General features: G+C 47.2%; 1 protein-coding gene across 2 annotated transcripts in view; it reads right to left on the bottom strand.

Annotated features, from left to right (window-relative positions):
• Window positions 1–25,599, bottom strand: part of HMCN1 (hemicentin 1) — a 1,785,366-nt gene that overhangs the window by 1,473,006 nt on the left and 286,761 nt on the right. For both annotated transcript variants that reach the window (XM_069641364.1, XM_069641365.1), the window contains exon 6: window positions 3,748–3,854. In XM_069641364.1, coding sequence (XP_069497465.1) covers window positions 3,748–3,854 — 107 coding nt within the window. The remainder of the gene's footprint in view (window positions 1–3,747; window positions 3,855–25,599) is intronic.

Genomic DNA, 25,599 nt, shown 5'->3' with positions numbered 1-25,599 from the left:
CTTAAGTGCCAAGGACGTGTATGCTCGTCCTTTTTGCATAGACTTGCATAATAGCCTGGCACTTATATGGACCTAGACTCCCATCAATTCTCATACCCCTGTACTCTCATTTCCCTGACACTCTCATGTCCCTGTACTCTCATGTCCCCGGCACACTCATGACCCCTGTACTCTCATGACCCTTGCACACTCATGAATCCTCACCTATACCTTCCCAGGGCTGTGAAGTGGTATCTGGCAGTGTAAGCACTCCACATGCAACACAAATAAAATATACAACTCTCCTTGCACCTGACCTCAAGGCCAGATTTACCACCATGGCATTCACTGATGGGGGCATGGCAGAGTGCCTGCACTGGTGCTAGCCGGTGGATCCATGGTCTTTTCGCCTCAGCCCAGCACAAGCCAAAGTAACATTAGGCAGTGCCCCAACCTTTTAGGAGGACATTGGGAAACATGCTGCAGTGAATAGTGGCACACCGCGTTTTAAGTTAATTGGTGCTTAAAGGTATTAGCTACCCCAGCAATGTCTGAACAAGTACATCTTGTGTTCAGGATGAAGCGTCGTTTTGCACAGTATGGGTTGTTTGCATAGTATGATGATATAGCACTTTAGTATAATATCTGATAGTGTATGATAAGGAAGCTTGGTTGGCTGTTGTGTGAGTGGTGTGTTTGTGTAGATTGAATTATGCCTTTTTGATGGTGGTATTTAAATGTTGATAATGTGATGATATGTACTGTATGTGAATGCTTTTTTTGCACGAGATGCCTCTTGCACTTCTGCACTTTTAGGCAGTACCTTCTGCATGTTTTCCCCAAAAGCAATCATTGGCCCTCATTACATGTTTGCCGGTCCGGAATTAACAGTGCTGGTAAAACATACGGCACCATTTTCCAGACGAGCAAACTACGAGCTCTCTGCAGGCGGGAGCCGTACCGCCCGCCAGGTCACCTGGCCGTAGAAATGCACGGAAACACCAGCACCATTACGACATGGTGCCGGTGTTTCCGCGGTCCCCATTCCCGTGGAGTCATATTGGGACTTCACGAGAATGGGGATTAACAGAATTGCTGGCGCCGGATTTACCAGACCACCAGGGTTGTAATGCCCGGGTAAATCCGGCAAGCCCGGCGCTGGTAATTCACTACTGGTCTGGCGGCAGCCTGCTGGTTTTACTGGCACGGCTACCGCCGGACTCGTAATGAGGGTCATTATCTGGAAAATACATTTGATAAAAAAATGATGTTGAAGTAAACGTGCATCGGATCTTTCATGTGTATTGCAGTTCAGCTGCAGATCTGTCCTTCCATTTCGGGGAAAACGTGGGTAAGAGAGTAACGAGTAGGAGCTGCAGGGTGGAGGTGGAAGGTGCAAAGTAGAGCAAGAGCACAGAGCAACCAGAGCAAAGTCTGGACAGTGGCCCGGGCCAGGGACCTCCAATGGCCAGGGACTTCCAGTGGCTCTAATTCTGGGTAATTTAAGCCATACATTATTATCGGACGCTTCTGGGTCTAGATCCAAAACCACAGCTATTCTGGCAACTGCGAATAAGATGTGACGCGAAGAGAAGATCTGTAGGGAAAAACCAATGCCCAGCCTACTGTGGAGTCCGACAATAGCCTGCCAATGCATTGCCAATGCCCTTACTAACAGGTGAAGTAAACAAAAGAACCTGCCTGTCTAGCGGCATGAAGGCCAACTCCAATCCTACTCCACCCTGACAAAGCAGGGGCTTGCCTCATGTCTGGTTGCAGGACATTCCTTCTAAGATGGTTTCTATGACGCAGCCCTGGAGGGTGTCTTGAGGGCTCAGACACCTGCAGTTAGTCCAACTATTCTAATGCTACTGTGTGTATGATCCCAAGGGCGGAGCTTTATTTCCTTCTTCTGGATGATTATTCTTATCATTTTCTGCGCATTTAACACATCACATTGGGGCTACACCCACATACATAGCTCAGTGCCTGTTTCAGATATGGAGCCAATGTGGAGACTTGTACTTTTATTTTACTGATTACCTGAGGCTACATGTAAAACGGATTGTGCACAGTGGCGTGTCCAGGGAGTGGCCCGGGGTGGCAAATGCCACCCCTGGAATCTGATTGGCTACCCCAGGTGCCCCCCTCCATTGCTGTAGACAAACATCAGAACTGAACATCCTTAACTGCAGGACGAGCACCTGAAACAGCCATTATCCTAAACTATGATCATTATGTGTTTGTGCGCTCGTACTTCATGCCACGGGAGGATAGCTCAGAGGCAACATGCTCACCTTGGAAGCAAGACGACACAGAGCAACACAGGTTCGATCCCTGGGTCCGCGCTTAGAAACCTCTGGGTATTATGCGCGTTATAAATAACCTATCAAATCATGTCATATCATATAATATAATTTCACCCCTGCATAAATCAGTGCCCCACTTGGGCCAACCCAGTCAAAGGAGTCTGGAGACGCCACCGATTGTGTAGCCAAAACAACCACAGGAAGCCACGGCTCTATTGCCTTAAATCTCTCGAGTCTGGAAGTTCTCACAGTTCATTGGTGTCCAAAGGCCTGTTGTCACAACAGGCGCCACGGCAGTAACAGCGAGTGATCACACTTTTCACAGTCTGTCCAGGAGGGTGTATCCCATCTTTGATGAAGAAAGGAAAGCTATATGCTCTTTACTGTGGAAAGAAAGAAGCTGTGCAGGCATAGTCCATATGCAGTAGAGCAGTGAGCTCTTCAGGGAATCTTTTCTTAAATATTACTATTAGTTAACACAAATGAACAGCTTGCATGAGAGACCAAAAGCTGCCTATAGTGACTGATGGACCATTGGATTAGGGCCTCATTATGAGATTAGCGGTGTGGTAAAAAAGAGGTGGTATTTCTGTTACCGCCACTTTTATTGCCATTAATGGATTTTCTCCCATTTTTACTGCACCGCCTAATTCTGAGTTTGGAGGAAAAGTGAAGGATTTACCTCCAACAAGAAGCTGGAAATCGCCAGAATGACCACGGCCAGAATGAAAGAAATCCCCTTGCAGCCCTATGGACTCCAAAAATGGGGATTTACACTGCCCTTCCACCACATGCAATCCAGCGGTAAATCCGCAGGACCAAGTGGCGGTAACAGTAATTCAGTTTGGCGGAATTTCAGGGCGTTTACTGCCGAAATACAGCCAAACTCGGCATGAGGCCACACATTCCCCAGCCATACGTAATTTCAGAAACATCACCACTGGCTGCCATCTTTAAAAGGTGCTTCTGATTCAACTTCGTGTTGTCCTGTGCCGAGTGGGCCTGCAAAGCACACCTTCACGCCACAGACCCATGGCTGGCCATTCGACACCTGGAGTGATTGGTCACACCACCAGTGGCGCAGCAGGCTATCCTCCACTTAATAATAGCTTTTAAAGCTGGTCTTAAGGCACTTCTGTTCTGCTAAGGTGGGACTTTTCTCTGACCTGATGCGAATCTGCCGTTTCTGGTGGTTGCTTCTTCTGATTTATGATATTGGCTCTTATGTTTTTTTGTATTGTATGTATTTGTTGATGCCATTACGCCCCCGGGCCTGTCTGCGGCGCCTTATAAATAAATATAAATAAATATATAAAGAGGGCGAAAGCACTCGGAAGCGGCTTAAACGTGTCATGTTACCTTACAAGAATCATGCATCCATACATTATTACTTGGGAGATACAACTTCAGAGCCCTAACACAATAACAAAAAATGTGCACAGTTGTGTAATAACCTCACCTTTACTGTCCACATTCCAGGCTCAGGATCTTTTACATTCACAACTTTGGCAGAATTTTGAATATTTAATAGCTCATTTAAACCAGCTCCTTTCTTAATCAACTTCCCTAAAATGGCAGAAAAAAGGGGTAAGAAGAAATACTGACATAAGTTTCTGAGATCAAAAAATACATTTAAGACAACAAGTCAATATTACAGTGCAGTGCAGATACTTAGTACACATGATCTCATTTGCAATCATTCAAATTTAGTAGCATTGTACATTAAATATAAGACAAGACGTACTGGGAGAAATCCATGCCCTGGCTGAGGTGATAACTGCAGGACACATTCGAGCAAATAAAGCACAGAATGAGGGATTAGAGAAGTGAAAATAGTTATAATAATCCGAGGCAAACATAAGAAAATAAGAAATGAATTAAAGAGTTACCACAGTGATATGTTCATTTCTTTGAGAAATAAAGAGCATGTAAGAACTTTGAGGTTTTGGACTATTTAGCCATCGCTGCCATTCAATCTAATTTCAGAAGAACAGAATTTATAAAAGAAATGCAATATCCACAATATGACCTGAGAGAAATATGTTATATTCAAACAAACATCCGCTGGACTCATTTTCAACATCATTCTCCCATTTCTAAGGTGATTGGGAATTTGATGCCATCCCTGACCTTTAGAATTATGATCAATACAAGGCAACGCAAGTCTTTGTCTCCCTTAGGGTGCTTAATTCATATTATGTGCCAGCTGATTGATGCAGCACTTCACCCATTGGCCAATTTCCAGGCTATATGAGCCGGTATGGCCCTGAAATTCCATATAGTCTGTGATTAGGCAATGGGGGAAGGCCTTGCCATTCCCAGGGGCATGCTGCGCTGACAACATGGTTCTCAGCACGGTGCTCCCTCATCACAGGAACGCTGCACTCCCAGCGCTGCGTGGCCCTCTGTGTGGTTCGGTGCTCCCTCTCAACACCGGAGAGAAGTGCTGAGAGCCATGCAGCCATGGTGGTTAGCACAGCGCCCCTCTTCACTGGAGCGGCACGCTGACAGCGATGGTGCCAGCGCTGCCCTTCACCTTGCCCAGGACACACCTGACTGACAGGGCCAGGACACGACAAATGACCTGCTCCTTTCCCCCACTCCTTATCTCCTTAGGCAAGGGGTCGGAGGTCCGCCTCCCAGCATCACTCTCATCCTACCCGGGCCACCCCTCACAGACGCGGCCGGGGCATGTGAAATCAACTGCTCCTACCCGCACTACTTACCTTGCGCAACGGAGGGGGGCCCGCCCTCTCTCTTGCCTACAACATTTACCGGGCCGCACGTGGGAGGCACGGTCCCGCTGCTAATTAAGCAATTTCCTGTTCCTTCTAATCATGTTTTGGACGTGGGTGCTGGGAAATAACCATTTCCCAGCAACAGCTCCAGGTGCATTTCTCTTTTTTTAACACTTTGTAAAATATTTTTAGGGACATAATAGCTTTATAGACCACACCCTCAGGGTATTTTGTGTCCTGAAGACCTTGCTAAACACCCTCACTGCCCTCAGGCTTTTAACCTGGTGTCCAGGGCCCATAACTCCCGGTACAGCCCTCAGACTCGATCTATAAAACTTAAGGAGAAATCAGCATATCGGCCATGCTTGCCTGCGAGGGGACCTTAAACTGGTCCAGATTTAGATCTCTCTATGTGAAAGTATCCGTGTATGCAGAGGATGCCCTGCTTTTCTTCCAAAGTGATGAATAGGAAGACAAAGGACTAAATGAGGTCACTGGCTTGTTTTGCACGGAGTAGGGCAACAAAATTAATCAAGATCAAATGAAAGCGTAGGAGCTGAAATAGTGATGGAGCAGTCGTTGCACCACTTCATCGTTTTGTGACCATAGGATGCTCAAGGTGTTCAATTTAAGGAGATGCTTACGGTTAAATACAAGACACTATTTAACTAGACTAGAAAGGCATAAAGAAAATTGGACACACTGAGCTCATACACTTGCATCACTCCATAACCAGAGGTGAGGTCAGTGGACACAAGAAGTGATATGCATGGACACACTCTGCGGATGCCATGTGTGTCAGACTGGGGGTTAAAGAAGTCTGACCTATCCCGAGTACCATTTCTTGTGGGTCACTGGTGCACTTTAAAGAAATCACCTTTCTTTATTACCATGCAGCTGGCCAAGAGCACTCAAGCCCATGCCAGATTAGCATATATTATTGCAAGCTCGTATTAATGGCATAAAGCAGTATTACAGCATGATCCAACCACTGGTCAAGAGGGGCTGGCAACAAAAGCAAGGCATGACAACCATATCTGCTAGCACCTTTCCTATTTATTTACTCCTGACATACTACACACAATGAGATGAGGGCAGTGGCTGAAATCCATTCTTTGGAAATATAAACCCATCCTCTGAGTCAACTCTACATTTCTTGTAAATCTGCAATGGTCCTTTTGTTGTCAAAGTTGTATTATGTTCTATGGTTCACATGGAAAGGAGTAGCTGGGCAATGAAACTAAAACGGTGGAATATGTATTTGGGGACCTCGTGCCATGCAGCGCATTGATGTACTACATGCTTCTGTAATTCCTCCTTGTACCCACCTAACAATATGGATGATAGACTGCATATTATTGTTCTCAAAGTAATGAAGCAATATGATGATCATTATGTTGCATACAGCCCTCCCAACCCACCCTTCATACCCTTCATCAATAGGTGCAATTACCCAGAGAGGAGAGCTTAGATTCTGTGTCAGCTGATGCGGTGCAAGTGCTCTCTGCAGTTTAGCACTCTGTTATCATCTCAAGAGTGCAGAAAAAAGTGCTAATCGCATCGCATTATTGACTCAGGGAGTGGTCATTATTGATTTAAATATGTTCTCGTTCAATTATTTCCCTCTTCAGTTCTGGACCATTAATCAAGGCGTGCAATTATGCCATGGTATGACCACTCGCATGGGCAATATTGCTATAATAAGGACAGATTGTGTTATTACTCACAACTATAAAACAACTGGGTACACTGTCCATCCAAGATTTGGCACATGCCTGACCCCCCTACACACTTGTGGCAATCAGCATGAACCACATGACTTGAAACGTGTAGTTGATCTTAGTTTTACTTGTGTACAAAGGATAGGGTTGGCATAAATGCGTAGAGGGCTGATCTGTCTGTCTTCAACAGAGTAAGGATACCCTTCCTGGGTGAGGTCGAACTATGCTGTGTCAGAATGAGGTGGACAATGAGCTATCTGGGGTCTAATTTTATTAGGACTACTGGTATCCCTCAGGTTCCTTAATGTATTGCACCTTTTCAGGGATTGAGAGTTTGGTATTTCGTTGGCTCCAGTTTTCAACATAGTAAGGAATTGGCATAAATTCCTATGAGGTGAAGCCGTCTTTTCAAAAGAAAAGTAGGTTTTCCGCCTTGGGATAGATCTAGTCTAACATTGTCAGGATGGAGCAAATTATAAATTGCTCAGGGTTTCCTTACTGTGGGGATACTGGTCTCCTCAAAGCCGTTGGCACTCAATGCAGTCTCAGGTATGTAGCACCCAGAAGCTTCTTGGCTCAGACTCATAGACTCAGAGCTACAGCACGCAGCGGCTTCTTTGATCAGGTCACATTATCCGGTATATAGTTCCCAGCTGCTTCTTTGTTCAGGTCACAGTATCCGGGGTATAGTGCAGAGTGGCTTCTTTGATCAGGTCACATTATCCGGTATATAGTGCCCAGTGGCTTCTTTAATCAGGTCACATTATCCGGTATATAGTGCCCAGCTGCTTCTTTGTTCAGGTCACAGTATCTGGGGTATAGTGCCGAGTGGCTTCTTTGATCAGGTCACATTATCCGGTATATAGTGCCCAGCTGCTTCTTTGTTCAGGTCACAGTATCCGGGGTATAGTGCCGAGTGGCTTCTTTGATCAGGTCACATTATCCGGTATATAGTGCCCAGTGGCTTCTTTAATCAGGTCACATTATCCGGTATATAGTGCCAGCTGCTTCTTTGATCAGGTGACAGTATCCGGGATACAGTGCCCAGCTGCTTCTTTGTTCAGGTCACAGTATCCGGGGTATAGTGCCGAGTGGCTTCTTTGATCAGGTCACATTATCCGGTATATAGTGCCCAGTGGCTTCTTTAATCAGGTCACATTATCCGGTATATAGTGCCAGCTGCTTCTTTGATCAGGTCACATTATCCGGTATATAGTGCCCAGCTGCTTCTTTGTTCAGGTCACAGTATCCGGGGTATAGTGCCGAGTGGCTTCTTTGATCAGGTCACATTATCCGGTATATAGTGCCCAGTGACTTCTTTAATCAGGACACATTATCCGGTATATAGTGCCCAGCTGCTTCTTTGATCAGGTCACAGTATCCGGGGTATAGTGCCGAGTGGCTTCTTTGATCAGGTCACATTATCCGGTATATAGTGCCCAGTGGCTTCTTTGATCAGGTCACATTATCCGGTATATAGTGCCCAGTGGCTTCTTTGATCAGGTCACATTATCCGGTATATAGTGCCAGCTGCTTCTTTGATCAGGTCACAGTATCCGGGATACAGTGCCCAGCTGCTTCTTTGATCATGTCACATTATCCGGTATATAGTGCCCAGCTGCTTCTTTGTTCAGGTCACAGTATCCGGGGTATAGTGCCGAGTGGCTTCTTTGATCAGGTCACATTATCCGGTATATAGTGCCCAGTGACTTCTTTAATCAGGTCACATTATCCGGTATATAGTGCCCAGCTGCTTCTTTGATCAGGGCACAGTATCCGGGGTATAGTGCCGAGTGGCTTCTTTGATCAGGTCACATTATCCGGTATATAGTGCCCAGTGGCTTCTTTGATTAGGTCACATTATCCGGTATATAGTGCCCAGTGGCTTCTTTGATCAGGTCACATTATCCGGTATATAGTGCCAGCTGCTTCTTTGATCAGGTCACATTATCCGGTATATAGTGCCCAGCTGCTTCTTTGTTCAGGTCACAGTATCCGGGTTATAGTGCCGAGTGGCTTCTTTGATCAGGTCACATTATCCGGTATATAGTGCCCAGTGACTTCTTTAATCAGGACACATTATCCGGTATATAGTGCCCAGCTGCTTCTTTGATCAGGTCACAGTATCCGGGGTATAGTGCCGAGTGGCTTCTTTGATCAGGTCACATTATCCGGTATATAGTGCCCAGTGGCTTCTTTGATCAGGTCACATTATCCGGTATATAGTGCCCAGTGGCTTCTTTGATCAGGTCACATTATCCGGTATATAGTGCCAGCTGCTTCTTTGATCAGGTCACAGTATCCGGGATACAGTGCCCAGCTGCTTCTTTGCCACAATGTCTTCTTCACGTGGGAAGATCACCATGCTCACTATGCGTAATCCACACAGATGGAACGTGTCTTGCACATTGCTTCCTGAGCTGGGGTCATAGTACCACAGTCACTGGGAGGGTTTGGCATGGTCTTCGATAGCTCACTACAGTTACCCATTTCCCCCCACCCTCTCTCTTTCTCTCCTGCTCTCTCTCTCTTTCGTGCCTTCTCTCTGGTGCTTTAGCACTTTTGCTCTAAGGGTGCTAATGCCCTTCTTATTGAGGAGTGACATGGTGCACCCCCCCCCAACCTAAAATGAGCCTGGGCTCTTGAAGTCAAGGGCTGCCAGCTCTTGATGCCTCTCTTCCGGGCAGGTTCACCTCCACCAATGTGGTTGGCTCTCCCAGGGATTTCAAAGTTCTCCACCTTTGTCTCCTACTTACCTTCAATGCGCTCCCCAGGCCTCCTGGGTAGCTGGCAATCTGGCAGCTGCAGTGTGGCTTCTATGCCTCGCCGAAGGTTATTGTGACCAAGTCCCAATTTGGAGGCTGGGTGATGACACTATGGTGACCTTGAGGGATGGGAGCCACCACCCACTCTGTGATTCAGGCAGTGGTCAAAGTGGGTGGGAGCGGTTGAGAGCCGTGCTCCTCTACTTTTATTTTTTAAGATGCACTGTTCCTTTTCTTTTATTTTAAAAAGAAACCATTCCGGAATGGTTTAGTTTTAAAATGAAAGTGTAGGGAGAAGTTGAAACTTGTAGTTCAGTGCACTGCACTGAACATTGCCTTAAACAGCAGGTGTGTTTGGGGGTTTGGATTGTGCGTGGGAGGGGGCGTGGTGATGGAGTTTGTGGGGAGCGGGGCAGGCTAGCAGTGGACATAGTACCACTACTTCTTTTCATACACGTTGACCACTGGATTCAGGCCCCAGAGGCTATTCAGAGGATCCTCAATCTCACCTGTTTATCACCACCCTTACAGGTATGGTCCCTTCCATGACCCTTAACAAACCCTGGCCAAAAAGACCTGGCCAAAATGGGAAGATGGCAAATCAGGTGATAAATCGGGAGCATTCTTCTTAAGAGAGATAACTTGTAAAGTGGTGTTAGGTAAGATGTTCATAGCAATGATAAATCCTCCTGACCTGTGTCAACCCCAAAACTTTTTCCTTTACTGGTGGATTGTTTTTCCTTATAGCTCAGTGAGTGCGACCCTTTTTCCACACTCACAGACTCTTTTACTTTTTTTATGTGTGTCATTTTCAAGACTCTCCAGAGTGTCTTTTTAATGTTATCCTCTATACCAACTTTTGGCACATATTGCCTATTGTTGCTGGGTTGCTCTTGGGGCTCCCCTTTTAACTTCCTCTGGATGACCATGCGAGAACTACAGTTCCCAAGGGTAGAAAAGATCCCTTTTACATTTTATTGGGTGAAAGCAGCACACTCCGCCTTATGTGGAGTGCTGGGGAGATAGAATGTATTCCCTTTCTACTTTTAACTGTAACATTTATGTTACCGGGACAAGCTTACCTGGTGGCAGTAAACCTTTTACTAATTGGTGCACCTTTACCGCGTGCTGTTTCCACACCCCCGGTAAAGGAACCCATGGGTGCACATTTTTGCAAAATGGCCCCTGTTTTCTTCTTTCGCCATTTCAGTGCTCCTTGTCCTTTCTTGTTCCTTCTCCTGACCTCCAGGGTGGGAAATTCCTTTGTGTCACTTTTATCTTCGGCGGGAGACCTGGGAACTCCATGCCCAGGCTCTGGAGTGCCTGCGAAGGCAGGAAGCGAGGGGGGAGTCCAAAAATCTATAGCCCTTTGTCTGTCAGCCTGACTGCAAGAATCCAGTTGAAACGGGGAGGCTGGTTGTCCTGAAAGGATTGCCAGCCCCCCAAGTTTGAATGTTGCATGGCTGTATGATTGGCTGGGTTCCTGCATAAAAGTCCGATCATGGAATCTGAAGAGGTAGCCAACTACTGGAACCAAAACCAAAGAGGATAATGAAGAAAACACGGCTTTGACGATTTCCAGCAACCGGAGAGGCTGCTGTGTAACTGGAGCCTGCTGTTACCCTTCCTTCCAATCAACCTGTGGACTTCAGAAATGATTCCCCCAACCCAGAGCCTGGTGTGACCCACTAGCATAAAGAATACCTGCATTTAGAGCCATCCCATGTCATGCTGCAACCTTGTGGGGCTGCAAATAGTTTTACAAAGGTAGCGGGCGCCCCTCTCTCGCAAGAACAGACATGATAACCTGTTCAGTGGTTATTAACCACTTGAGAGTTCGCAGCCACTGCTTTTACTCACTGTGCCTTTCACAGATGGGAAATATCCATTTGCATATCAGTCTTTGTCCTGCCCAGGGGCAGTCCAGCACCGAAATACAATGGCAACTCCAATCTGAACGAGAGTACCACCAGCAACCCCATACACGTGTTTCACCCTTGTTGGGGATCATCAGTGAGGTGAAGCTGATGCCTCTCTAAGTGGGGCTGCAATACCTCAATAACCTTTGACCTTGAGCCATTGTGCCGTGCACAGTCTTCTGAATTCCAAATGTTGCTGAAACTTTGTGGGAATCCTGCTGGACCTCCGGAGACATGAATCGAGTCTGAAAAGTCCCCTCACCAGAGTGCTGGAATTTGCAAACAATGAGAATACGATCAGCGATATTCAGTCTTGTTCTGGCTCCTGAAAAGGGCGCTAAAACCACAGAGCTGTATCCAGCTGTGGGGAAACTGTTGCCTGGAGCTTTCTTCCATGATCCCTCCTGAAAAAGCCCATCCAGAGTCCTGCCTTCAGTCTTCATGACAAGGAATCCAGTGACCAGATTTTTGGCTATAGGTCCTGAAGTCCTCCTGCTGCAAACTCTTCTTCTGTGCTGACATACTCTGTTGGCTTGGGTATTACTTACCTTAAGTTGCTGTGGTTCCTGAGTAACTTCGGGGTGATTCTTGTGATTAGGAGTCCTCTCATCCAGTTCACCCAGGGCCCCTGTGGAATCCGAAGGTGTCTTCTCTGAAGTTCCTAGACCCTCAACTAACTTTGAAAGTGAGATATTTACTTGTTTGACCAGTCTTCCTCAGGAACTCTGACTTTGCCTGCAACTGAGCCTTATCTCACCCTGTCTACAGCTGGTACCTAGACCACTAGGGTCCCTCTACTGCCTCTGAGTGAACTCATGTTATATAATTGGGCAGGGCTGGATAATTTAAGGGGTCTGCCTTGAAAAAAGAACAAATGTTGAAAAGTTTACTTGTAAAATAGTTAGTTGGTAACTGTAGCTCTTAGAGTGAATAGGTCCAAAGGTTCCTACTTACCTTGAAAGTGTTCAGTCACTTGTAAAAGTATATTTCAAGTAATCACTTACCTTAGATTTGTTCTGCCATTCTGAAAAGTATATATACATTATTACTTACCTTAAAGATGTTATGCCATTATGAAAAGTATATATATATATAGGTTTTTAGGTTTTACCTACCTGGAATAGCTGTGTGCCATTCTGAACAAGTGTACTCAAAGGCCCTCATTACGGGTCCGGCGGTAACCGTGCCGGTAAAGCTCGCAGGTAGCCGCCGGACTCGTATACAGTTACCGGTGCCTGGCTTGCCAGGAGCACCGGGGTATTACAACCGTCAGGCGGCGGTAACTATGTTGTTCTCCATTCCCATAGAGTCCCATAGGACTCCATGGGAATGGGGACCACTGAAATACTGGCACTGTTCATAACGGTGCCAGTGTTTCAGTGAAAGTCTGTGGGCGGGTCCCACCAGGGCAGAACTGGCAGGCGGAAGGCAACCCGCCCGCAGACTCGTAGTTTGCCGGTCCAGAAACCACGGTGCTGGTAAGCAGAACGGAAAACGTGTAATGAGGCCCAATGTCTTTCTTTCCTTAGAAACTGTTTCACTATTCTAACAGAAAGTAGATAAAGGGTTAATTTACTCACCTGTGAATTGAGTCCCCCTCTTCCCAAAGGTAATGCTGGTGGTTCCACTGTACTATTCCTGTTAGGGCATACTTACCTTTTAAGTTGTTGATAGCTCCTTTTAAAAGAATGTAGGTGTTACCTGCCTAGAATAGCTCGGTGCCATTGTTGAAAAGTGTTCTTTAGGTGTAGCTGACCTTGGTATGCATGTGCAATCCTCATGCAGTGAGTCAGTAAGGAGTTCTTACTGATCTTAGACTGTGTTCCACTTAGCTGAAAAGTAAGTGTAATTGTGTATTACACCACAAGGTCCAACTCCCCTAGAATAGCTGTGTTATCCTGAATCAGAATTGTAGGTTTTTTCTGTTCCTAGAATAAGCGTTCCACCATTCAGAAAAGTATATTGTACAGTTGATTTACTAATTGATTTCATGCTGAGCATAATGGTACAACTGCTAGGGTCTATTGCCATTGTATTACCGAAAGTAATCTAAAAAGTAACAAATGGTTTTTACTCCCCAAGAATATGTGTGACCTATGCTAAATGTGTATGAAAAGGGTTGACTTACCTAGACTACTGTTAGTTCTCTAAATACGGTCTCTGCTTTGCTCTGTGTACTTTAAAGCATAGCGTTGTGCTTTTATATAATTTGTTTATACGATCTGTGATAGTACTTATTTCCCCCAAGATGTATCTGGGCCTACCTGTATTTAAATAAACCATTTATTTTTACAATACATTGGGCCTCATTTCAACTCCGGCAGTAGCCGTGCTGGCAAAACCGTCACGACTGCCGCCGGAGTTGCATTTTTACCGGCACCCATGAATGGGCAAGAACCGGGTCATGCCGAGTTCGTCAGACCTGGTAATTGCCCATTTGCAGGTGCCGGCAATAAGGGACTCCCCATCCCCATTCGGCCCCATAGGGCTGAATGGGAATGGGGAGCTTGGATGCACCAGCACCATTTAGAATGGTGTGCTGTGCTTGCGGGTGCCGCTCTGGCGGGCTGACAGGTGCCAGCGAGCACAGCTCGTAGTATGGTGGTCCGGGAACTACGGTACCGGCATGCTTACCGGTACCGTAGTTCCCAGACCGCCATGCTTATAATGAGGCCCATAGTGTTTCAGTGTTTTTTTGGACCCTATGTGCATTACAATTTCTTTGTACTGATTCTACAGCCCTTTCTCCCTCCTAAGATAAGCATGAGTGCTCTGTCTACGCTACCATATACTCTGGTGGTACAGCCTTATACAAAGAATGGAGCCTGTACTGTCTCAGTTGATTGGTTTTACTAAGCCCTTAGGTGGACTTCAGAAAAACGGTCCAAAGGAAATGGCGAGCGAGTGGCAGTCCGTGCAAAAGCCCTTGTGTTCTGCTGTTACAGTCTGTTTCCAGTTGCTGTGGATGCAAGGGAGGAGTTTCAACTTTAAAACCACTAGTCACCGCAGAGTGGCACAGAGTGGCGAGCGGGTGGCAGTCTGTGCAGAAACCATTGTGTTCTGCTATTACAGTCTGTTTCCAGTTGCTGTGGATGCGAGGGAGGAGTTTCAACTTTAAAACCACTAGCCACCGCAGAGCGGCGTGCAGTGTCGAGCGAGTTGCAGTCCGAGCAGTCAGTGCGGGCTGTGAGGGCTAGCTGCTCAAGGGGCGTCTTGTGTTCTATAGCATCTTCCTCTTCAACCTTGGCCTAAGGCGTGGACCGCCATAAAAAGTCGGTAAGTCTTTGACACCCCAGAGCTGTTTCCACACGACATTGTTCAAATTGTCAGGCTTAAGATCTGGTGCCTATAAACAATACAAATACGATCCCACCCTTCCTCTATGTACGGCTTGCGAAGCCGCAAACTTGTAATGTTTGTGACTGACAAAGAGCTACTGGCGGTAGCTAACATCCCGCTGCCGGTTTCTCCACTGGAGGCCATATTTATATCTTCGATGACTACGTGTATGGGGGGTGGAAGGGGAGAAACCGATCCTGGTCATGCTCTGGCGAGACACGTTCTTACTGATCTTAGACTGTGTTCCACTTAGCTGAAAAGTAAGTGTAATTGTGTATTACACCACGAGGTCCAACTCCCCTAGAATAGCTGTGTTATCCTGAATCAGAATGGTAGGTTGTTTTCTGTTCCTAGAATAAGTGTTCCACCATTCAGAAAAGTATATTGTCCAGTTGATTTACTAAGTGATTTCTTGCTGAGCATAATGGTACAACTGCTAGGGTCTATTGCCATTGTATTACCGAAAGTAATCTAAAAAGTAACAAATGGTTTTTACTCCCCAAGAATATGTGTGACCTATGTTGAATGTGTATGAAAAGGGTTGATTTACCTAGACTACTGGTAGTTTTCTAAATACGGTCTATGCTTTGCTCTGTGTACTTTAAAGCATAGTGTTGTGCTTTTATATAATTTGTTTATACGATCTGTGATAGTACTTATTTCCCCCAAGATTTATCTGGGCCTACCTGTATTTAAATAAACCATTTATTTTTTACAATACATTGGGCCTAATTTCAACTCCGGCGGTAGCCGTGCTGGCAAAACAGTTACGGCTGCGGCCGGAGTTGCATTTTTACCGGCACCCATGAATGGGCAAGAACCGGGTCATGCCGAGTTCGACGGACCTCGTAATTGCCCATTTGCGGGTGCCGGCAATAAGGGACTCCCCATCCCCATTCGGCCCTATAGGGCCGAATGGGAATGGGGAGCTTGGATGCACTGGCACCATTTAGAATGGTGTGCTGTGCTTACGGGTGCTGCTCTGCCTGCCAGGTCAGACCTGGCGGGCTGACAGGTGCCAGCGAGCATAGCTCGTAGTATGGTGGTCCGGGAACTAGGGTACCGGCATGCTTACCGTTACCATAGTTCCCAGACCGCCATCCTTATAATGAGGCCCATAGTGTTTCAGTGTTTCCTTGGACCCTATGTGTATTACAATTTCTTTGTACTGATTCTACAGCCCTTTCTCCCTCCTAAGATAAGCATGGCTGCTCTGTCTACGCTACCATATACTCTGGTGGTACAGCCTTATACAAAGAATGGAGCCTTGTACTGTCTCAGCTGATTGGTTTTACTAAGCCCTTAGGTGGACTTCAGAAAAACAGTCCAAAGGGAGTGGCGAGCGAGTGGCAGTCCATCTTGCGTTCTAGAGCATCTTCCTCTTCAACCTTGGCCTAAGGCGCGGACCGCCATAAAAAGTCGGTAAGTCTTTGACACGCCAGAGCTGTTTCCACACGACATTGTTCAAATTGTCAGGCTTAACATCTGGTGCCTATAAAAAATACAAATACGATCCCGCCCTTTTTCTATGTACGGCTTGCGAAGCCGCAAACTTGTAATGCTTGTGACTGACAAAGAGCTACTGGCGGTAGCTAACATCCCGCTGCCGGTTTCTCCACTGGAGGCCATATTAATATCTTCGATGCCTACATGTATGGAGGAAGTGAGGGGGGAAACCGATCCTGGTCATGATCTGGCGAGTACATTTGTGTGCGAAGTGAAAAACACATACGCCCATCCTTGGGGCTCATTACTGCCTATTTTAAGCCCAAGTCGGCTATTACTTCTGCCATCTCTTCTTTACCCAGTAAATTGACTCCCATGGTGCTTTTGGCGGAACTCTCCATCCCGCGTATGGCGGAATTCTCCATCCCGCAAGTTACCCCCAGAGTTACTCGTCCAGCTGCTTCCATCTCAATTGGAAGCGATCCAAGCTCTAGCTTTGTAGACACTCCGCAGGACTTTGGGGTAGGTAAACACCAGACTTTAATTCTACCCCCTCTATCATCAGTTCCTCGCCATTGGGAAATGCTATGGATATGCACAATGTTCCGTTTGTGAGGCAAAATGACCAGGCGCCCCCTGGGCTGACTCCCTAGTAGAGATTAACCAGGTCCTGTGCATACTAGTCTCTCTGTATGAGAGCTTGAAGTTGGAGATAAAATCTAATACCGTTTTACTAGAATAATTTCTCTCTAAATTTTAAACGCTAACATCTACGCTACTGCTTAGGAGTTTTTACTTACTCATGGGTTGTCCAACCCTAATCGAAACACTAAAGGTCTTGACATCTTGGATGTAAGCAATCCTCTGTGCAGAACCAAAGATCTGCGTGTTGATCTGTCTACCAAGGGGGTGAAGCTGGTAAACCAAGCTCTGCCTCAGCCCCCTAATGAGACTATGTCAATGGACAGCACTATAATGTGTGACTTGGTACCTATGGTCACTAATAAGAATGTGAATAGCCAAGAAGAAAAGGGGAAACGATCATCTCCTGAAGTACAATTACTTACGGACCCCCAGAGGGAAGTGACTCTCGTCCCAGGAACCGGAGCCCTTCAAGCAGCTATCAGGTTCCTAGTGACTAGCATGGATTCAGAAACTAAAAAAAAGAGAGTCACCAAACCTGGGATCAAGAAGTCAAAAAAGCGATATGCAGTTAACTTGAACTCTCAAGCATCGCGTTGCTTTCTTAGGTCCTTGTTTCCCCAGTTGATTGTGAACACTGAGTTGGAAACACTTAAATTGGACACTCAGTCTGTATTAGCACCAACGCCCAATGACTTGCCTGTTGCTGTTGACCTGACACCTTGTGTTCCCCACCTTAGTGTGGGGGAAGCCAGCCAAGTATCTTGTAGGCTGCAGGGGTCGGTAGTTACCCACAGAGAAACACACCATTTTGTTCAGTCTGGGGATGAAAATGTGGGTGACTGCATGGCCCACTGGGCGGGTAAGTCCTGCCCCGGTCCCAACTAGGGGCAGTTCAACAAGACGGGAGAGTAAATGGATGGAGGGAGGCTATAAGGGCCCCGTCTGGGGCGAGCCTAAAGAACATTTCAAGACCTATTGGATTGAAACATACACACACCAGTAAATAAAGGCATGGCTGTATTGTTTGAAAGTGTCATCCCAGAAAATATGGCAATTAATCTAAATCGCTGTAATGTTTTACGGTTGCTCTCGGAAGTTGTTAACTTAAAGGGAATATCAAGTTCTGACATTAAAAGAGTCCACTTTCCTGAGAGACAGCGCATAGACCGCTCAGTGGTTTACTTCAATTTGAGGTTGATCTCTGAGCTGTTAATGCACGAAAGAGATGCCATCAGAATATTTGGATTTAATGTGAATGAAATAATGGTTGACAGCACAGCAGCGCCTGGTCAGATGCCAATAGGTCCAGATGAGCAACTAAAAAGGAACAGTGTTCTAAAAACAAAAATGAAGGACTCACCTTTCAAATTACTTGTCTTGGCTGCTCAACAACATCCAGCACTAACCACCAATAGGTTTATGTAATAAGGCAGATACCACTTTTTCCATACTATCACAGAACACTCGCGGCCACGGGGGCATTCTTCATAACCAGGAAGTTGGGCAGCTATTTAGAGCACAAGGGGTGGTCGGTTTGCAAGAAGCCTGGTCGTTATCGGCCCGGTTATGGATGACTGTGTGATAAGTCATCAACCTGCTAAAAGAGGTGATCGTGGTAGACCATATGGAGGCCTTCTGACCATGGTTCATTCTGAGGAGGGGATTAGGGTGATTGATATAGTTAACGACTTTTGTGGTATTCTACAAACCTACGTGGAGTTGGTCGATGAGCGATCCATTCATTTGTCAATTCTTAACGTCTATTGGCCCGAGAAGGTATTGACCTTACTCTGCTTTTTGCAACATCTATCCTCTGTAATAAATGAGTGGTGCTCAGCGAAGCAGGGCGACAAATAATAGTGGCCTGAGACTTGAACTCAAATTGCATGATTTTGGAGGGCGGCAGGGTTACCTCAGGAGCGCCTAGAAGTGACTGTAAAATCCAGAATGGGGTAAAATGGATGAAATGCCTGGCCGTAATTAGCTTGCACCACCTTAATGGGGAAGTGAAGGGAGACAGTCCATATAACCCGACATGTTCAAATGGATGTTAAGCATGTGCACGCCTAGTGCTTACTGCTAAAAGAAATCAGGAAATAACTGAGATTATTGCGATCTCACCCGGATTTGACTCCAGAGACTGTCCGGTTGCAGCGTAGACATCTACATCAAATTTATCAAAATTGGTTAATATCTACTAGGGCCAGCAGATTCCAGGAAGACGCGGAGGCGCTCCTGCGATCCCTGATAAATAAGAACTCTAGGGCATTCTGGCAACTTATGAACTCTATTGATTCCTCTCAGGCAGAAAAGCAGAGGAATGTTGTCCCTGGGAAAGATTGGTATCTTCATTTTGGTACCCTGTATGCCCTTGTTGAGGGAGTTATAATTGACCCCATTGCAATTTCTGGGGAAAAGATGAGCCTTGCAGCTTTCAATCGAGATATTGTCTTGGGAGTGATATTAAAAATCAGTCAATCTAGGGCCTCTGTTCCTAATGGACTCTCCAATGATCTCCTGAAAAATGACCCCACTCTTTGGGCAGAAGTATTAAGTGCTCTATGTAAGGAGGTGGTGTCTCGAGAGTAGTTTCTATCATTCTGGTCTAAGGCACTTCTCATTCCGACATTTAAGAGGGGAATAAGAACGAACCCCCTGAACTACAGACCTATTGCTCTTCTGGATGTTGACAGCAAGGTATTTGCGTCCATCTTGCTGTCACACCTAGAGGAGTGGACAGTATTGGCTGGAAGATTACAAAAGTGGCAGACCGGAATTCCTAGGGATCTGGGTACCTCCCTGAACAGTGCAATGATTTGCATGATTCAACAACTGGCTTGGGATGGAAAATACGGGACAGTATATGTGGCCTTGATAGATCTAAGTGCAGCATTTGATGCAACATCCAACTTTTGTGGATCAAGTTAAAGAAGTGGGGAATCCCGGGGGGTCTATTAAGACCCCTGGTGGGGTTGCATGAGCAAACCGAAGTTCAGGTACAACTGAACGGTATGGGTGGTCTTTCACACACTATCTCGACAGGTAGGGGTGTTAGGCAGGGCTGCACATTAGCACCCTGCTTTTCTAACCTCTACCTGTCCAATGTGGGTGAACGTCTAACCCCTGTAAAACTGATTATTCCTGCTATAGGCCAGCAAAGACCTTGTTGGCTTTCATATGCGGACGATTTCCTCCTCTTTGACTGCACCTCAGTGGGGATGCAGCGTCTACTAAGAGAATTCAAAGTGTATTTGAGGAAACATTCGCTCAAGCTTAACAATTCCAAAACAAAAATACTGTGCTGCTCCAAAAGTAAAAGAAAGTTCTAGCCTAAATGGCAGATTGGCAAAAACCCAATTGGGAAAAACCCCATTGCGAATGTTAAATCTCTGGTATACTTGGGGTTTCTTATTCAGGCAACTCCTAGCCGATCAGGGCTCTGAGCTCGAATCATGTTACATACCAATCAATTTATGAGAGTCGATGGGCGTTAAGTGAAATATCCCCTCAAACCAGCATGATTGAAAATTAGTCCCTAAAATTTTGTATGGTATGGATATTTACCGGTTAGCGCTTTTTGAACATTTGCCACGTCTGGAAGCCTCGGTTTGGCGGCGAGTGCTGGGAGGGCCTAATGTGATCCCTATAGGCGCAATTAGGTACAATTTGGGTATCATCTCTCTGCAGACAAGGGTAAACTGGAAATGCATTTTGATGATAAGGAAAATGTTATACCCAGTGGCCGGCTCGTTGCTTGTCGATCTGAATACCATCCTCAAGGAGTTCATGGCTGAATAGCTTATTTGGATATGTCTGTAAAACTCTAAATACTATACATATTTCCCTTGAGAAATTATGTGACAACCCTGAAACAGGGAAAACATGTCTGTAAAAGCTAGACTGGATAGCAACAGTTGAAAAAACACACTCCTCCTCTTTAGACCATCCTAGATTTTTCCATAAAGAATTAGGATGCTAAGCTCCATTCTTCACCCTATATCCAGCAAAATCTGAGCTCGATGAGCCTTTCTATAATTTCGATGGGACCTTATTCCGACTAAGCAGATCCTGATACAAAGGGGCCTGCTGGCTATGACATCAGGGGGCTGTCGTTTTTGTGGAAATGCATCCATTCTTGAAACATTGAAACATATAATTGTTTTATGTCCTGCTGCATCTGAAATTAGGGGAAAACATCTATGAAAGTTTATAAGAGAGGGGGGGGTTAGAGATCTGTTGGAAAACTCCTGGAATATTTGCCTATCTGGCCACTCTACTTCAAGAGTAATAGCGGTTGTTACTTTCATAAACGCCCTAATAATAGAAGACGAGGTTAGCAATTAATTATGAAGAAACCTGTCCTTGTATTGCTGTCGATGGCAACTGCCTTTTTCTGGTGTTATTTTATCTATAAGTTATTTAAAAGAAAAAATTCTCTTATTAGATAGATTGAATTTTAGTATCGTTTGATTTTAGTACTGTAGTAATTGAATAATAATGTGTTGTCTTCTTATTTTTATTCTTAGTTTTTCTTTATTTTTTCCCTGTCTTCTTCTGAACAACAAAAAAAACTTGGCCAAACTCCAGTTAGTCCAAAATAACGCACTAAGGGCAGTCACAGGGACCTCAAGAAAAGACCACATTTCTGAAGTGAGAAGACAGGCCCACTGGCTCCCGGTCAAAGAGAGAATTGTCTTCAAAACCCTTGCCCTCACTCACAAATGTCTCCATGAACTTGCTCCCCCGGACCTGACCCAAAGAATCACCAAGCACACTGCCACAAGATCCCTAAGGAAGTACTACTCCAACATGATTGTCACGCCAAAAACACATAAGTCTGCGCCGGAGGCTCCAGTTTTCCCACTCTGGCTGCCACCCACTGGAACGCACTACCCACTCACTTAAGAATAATCGAGTCCCTCCAAGCATTCCGCAAAGCTATTAAAACTAAGCTTTTTGTTTGAAATGTAAATGCTATCAATCTGTAACAGTAAGCTTCCTATCATGCATCCGTGTGTAGCTATAGTTGTGTTTGTGTTACCAAGAGACCTCTGGTCACCTGTCTAACCTACGAATCAAAATATCTACAAATTCTTGTAACAGTGCCTCGATGCCCCCAGGCTGCAAGTGTGCTATATAAATGCAAATAAATAAATAAATAAAATAAAATTTGTTGTGAAATCTTGTAACACTTTTTTTTGTATTTGTTAAAGGTTAACTTGTTTAACCAATAAACAATAAAATAAAAAAATAAAAAATAAAAACTGTCCTAACAAGTGGCCAAGTGAAATGTTCTAGAGGTGTCATTCTACCAGGAAGGGAGAACATTTTGAGCCAGGGTCAAAAGGGAGTCTCAGGAGAATATGCAGACTCCCTCCAGTGCCCCTGGAAAATGTGAGAGTCAGATGTGGACCCTCTATCAGCAGCGAGGGAGCCCGACCCTTGTGAACCATCTTTCAGCCTCTTAGAACCCCTTTCCCACTGTTAGGAAAGCCCCTCTTCCATATGAGACAGACTTTGCCAAGCCCCTTGTGTCTATCAGATGGGGTTTGCTGCTCTCGCTTGTAAGCAGAAGAGTTGCTAGGGGGGGCGTGAGGGGGCTATAGCCTCGAGTCTTTTGGTTGTAGCTCAGGGACTACAACCAAAAGGCTATAGCTAGCCCCAAATCCCGCCAGTCCCGACATTAGCATAGCCCCTGATCTTTTCCAGACCAAGCAACACCCCTTCGTGTAAGGCAGTGTCTTGTGCGTCTCTTGCGCGTGTCAGCGAGGACTCTCTGTTTCCCCAAGGAGAAAAGAAACATACACATGTCAGAAAGGTCTTTTTGTTATTGATGAAGGGAAGCAAGAACATGTTTTCCAAACAGTGGGGATTTGACAATTAGGCCCTGGCAGCATACAGACCCACCTCCTCTGGTGTCTTCAGACCACTGGTTAACGATTTGGTACAATGGCTTTAGAGTTTTGGGAGCACATGTCGGTCTGCTGTCATTCCATGGGGTGCCGGGAACTCGAATCTAAATATGATGGGCTGCCTTGAAATAGCCTCAGACAGCAGAGCCATGCATATCCACACTAACCAAGTAGCACCAGCTGCTAAATCCATAGTTCCGTGGAGAGTGTCCCACACACAGAGGTCCCTCCCTGCATTACACAGCTGAAGCACTGAGGAGTCCCTTTCCTAATCCCGCATTAGCATAAAAGGGAGGGGGTGAAAGAGAAGGTATTGCTTCAAAATTACGAGTCGGAAAACAACGTGGCAGAAAACACTGACATTTCTTTAATCGAATTTTGCCGGTTTTTAATAGAAAAATAGAGGGTGTTGCATGTCACCCCTGTAGGGAGACATGGTATCTCCCAGTGTGCCTGTGTGTCTTGGTCACATGGTTGCCCATGTGACCAAGTTAATAAAAAGTACGAGCTGCTTCCGGCTCGGGAGTCAGACCATCTGCAACTCCGGTGTGTGCTTGTTCCGCACCATGCTGGTGGCACACCGCATGTGCTGGGCCCAAGGATGGGGCCCAGCTCGAGGACGGCGCCCCTGCTGGGCAACGCCGTTCCAGGGTGATCCCTCTGCCATGTGACCATGGCAGGTTGTGGCGACCCCGGCCTGGGTGCCCCCAGAGCCGGGGCTGTCGTGTGCTGGGTGTCCCCGGCCACGTGTGTGCCTCCGGAGATCCGGAGCGGGTGGGGTGACCCCCACCCAGGAATCCACTGCATGATCGCCGCACAACTGAAGCCTGTTGGGTGTTCCCGACATGTGTATGGGGTCTGCCCAGTGACCGGAGCAGGCCCCCAACAATGGCGACGAGGATGCCTCGGAGGAGGCTAGGAAGCCACGTGTGCAGAAGTGGCGCCCGGTGGCGGAGGGCAGCATGGTAGAAGCAGCGGTGCGGCGGCTGCCATGGGACGAGGAGATGCTGCCCCCTTTTTCCCCCAGTGAAGACAGTTGGCTGTGCGGCGTCCCCGCACCGTGAAGGCGGCGCATGGGTGCCCCCCCGCCGCAATGAGTACAACGCGGGTCGTAGCCCGCAATGGGGAAGTGAGGTGCACCCCCAAAAAGTCGTAGAGCGGCTGCGCCGCAATAATGAGGTGCTTCCCCACCCCCACCAGAGCCGCAATAAGAGGCCTGCACCGGGAAGGTGAACCTGCTCTGAGGAGCAGAAAAGGAAGGTGGCGTGTGTGCGGGCCCCGCCCGTTCCCCATCGCAGGAGAAGAGCTGCCTGCCTCTCCCCCGCTGGGAGGACGAAGATTGCCATGGGGCCTCGGCCGCAATGGCGTGAGGGGTGCTGCCCCCATGCCCACCAGCATCACTGGCTGAGCCACAGGAAGGCAGCGGGAGCTGCGCTGCAGGGTCCTCTGCCCCCCCCTGAAATGGGAAAGACACTGAGGGAGCAGAGTAAAAAAATGCCTGGCAGCCCAGGCACCGGCAGCTAAGGGAACATGCTGGCGGCTGTGCCACAACGCGGAGGCGCTGCCCCTCCCCCACCATGGAGGCGGCCTCTGCCAACAACGGAGCAGAGAGATTGGTGGCAGCGTCGGCTGCCGCAGGACATTGAAGTGCTCCGCAGCGTCGGCCGCAAAGAGGAGGTGCTGCCCCTCCCCCACCTGCAAGCCATGGAAAAGAAGAGCGGCGAGCATCGCCGTAAGCAAAAACAATGATGCAGGCCCAACTCCAACTGGGACCCCAAAGGCAACAAGGGTGGAGCTGCTACCCGCCCCCGGGTGAGGGTGGAGGGCTGCGTCGGCCGCGGCGGGATGCCCGGCGGTCCCCTAGCCGCAGCAAGGTGAGGCTGCCTCCCCCGCTAAGGTGGCCTACACGCGGCGGCTGCCGCGGATTGGGGAGCAGCCTGACCCCATTGGGAGGCGGGCCCATCACCGCTAGGGCCCGCTATTGAAGACATGTGCTCCGGTGCGGAGCGGAAAAAAAAAGGGAAAAAAACACTGCATGAGGAAAACATGCCCTGCCGCAGCCCTGATCAAACCAAGAAAGGGGGCACAATGGGTAACCTGCCCCACATTACTACTTCAGGTGCCCAGCCCGTATTGTCAAGGAGGGTGAGAGGGTGATGGGAACAATGGTGCCTGCAGCACCTCCTTCATTTCCCGTCATGTGAGAGTGAGGCTAACATCAAGTGGGATAGGGAAGCCATCCAATTGAACAGGTGGCCAGGCAAGCAACGGGTAACCTGAGGAAAGAGGGCAGAATTCCCTGTGGCCTGGCAGCAACAAGGAAGAAGGCCAGGCTCATAGCACTGCACTAGTGTCAGCTTGCCAGCAGCCCACAGAGCAAGCAGGAAGGAAAGAAATGGGGTGCAGCAAGTGTTGGTGTTGTGTGCGTCCTCATGGGCCTGCAGCTCAGGCCCCTTACCACCGGTGTTTTTCCTACCTCCCACCCCCATGAGGGAGAGGAAGCGTAATGTGGGGCCTACCACCATACCACCCTGGTGCTGGTTCTCCATCAGTGGTGCCCCCCCCAAGACTGTGCATTGGGCCGATGTGGCCCCTGGGCCTCCCCAGGTGCGGCTTTGCTGGCCCTTGAACTGTGTTTGTGATGGTCCTAAGCAAACGCGGACAAGGGTGCAGACTGGTTTTCTGCAACTCCACAGGTTCGCATGATGGACACCAGAGACATCCCATTCGGACTGGGAGCCGGCAGACTTTGAACTTGCATAAAATCACCCAGCCAATGGGCAATATACCGCAGTGAACATCTGTATATGTGGAGTGCCTCATAGG

This window comes from Ambystoma mexicanum, chromosome 1q (genome assembly GCF_040938575.1).
Source record: "Ambystoma mexicanum isolate Mex_15411 chromosome 1q, UKY_AmexF1_1, whole genome shotgun sequence".
NCBI lineage: Eukaryota > Metazoa > Chordata > Amphibia > Caudata > Ambystomatidae > Ambystoma > Ambystoma mexicanum.
This window is presented reverse-complemented; position numbering and strand designations above follow the sequence as displayed.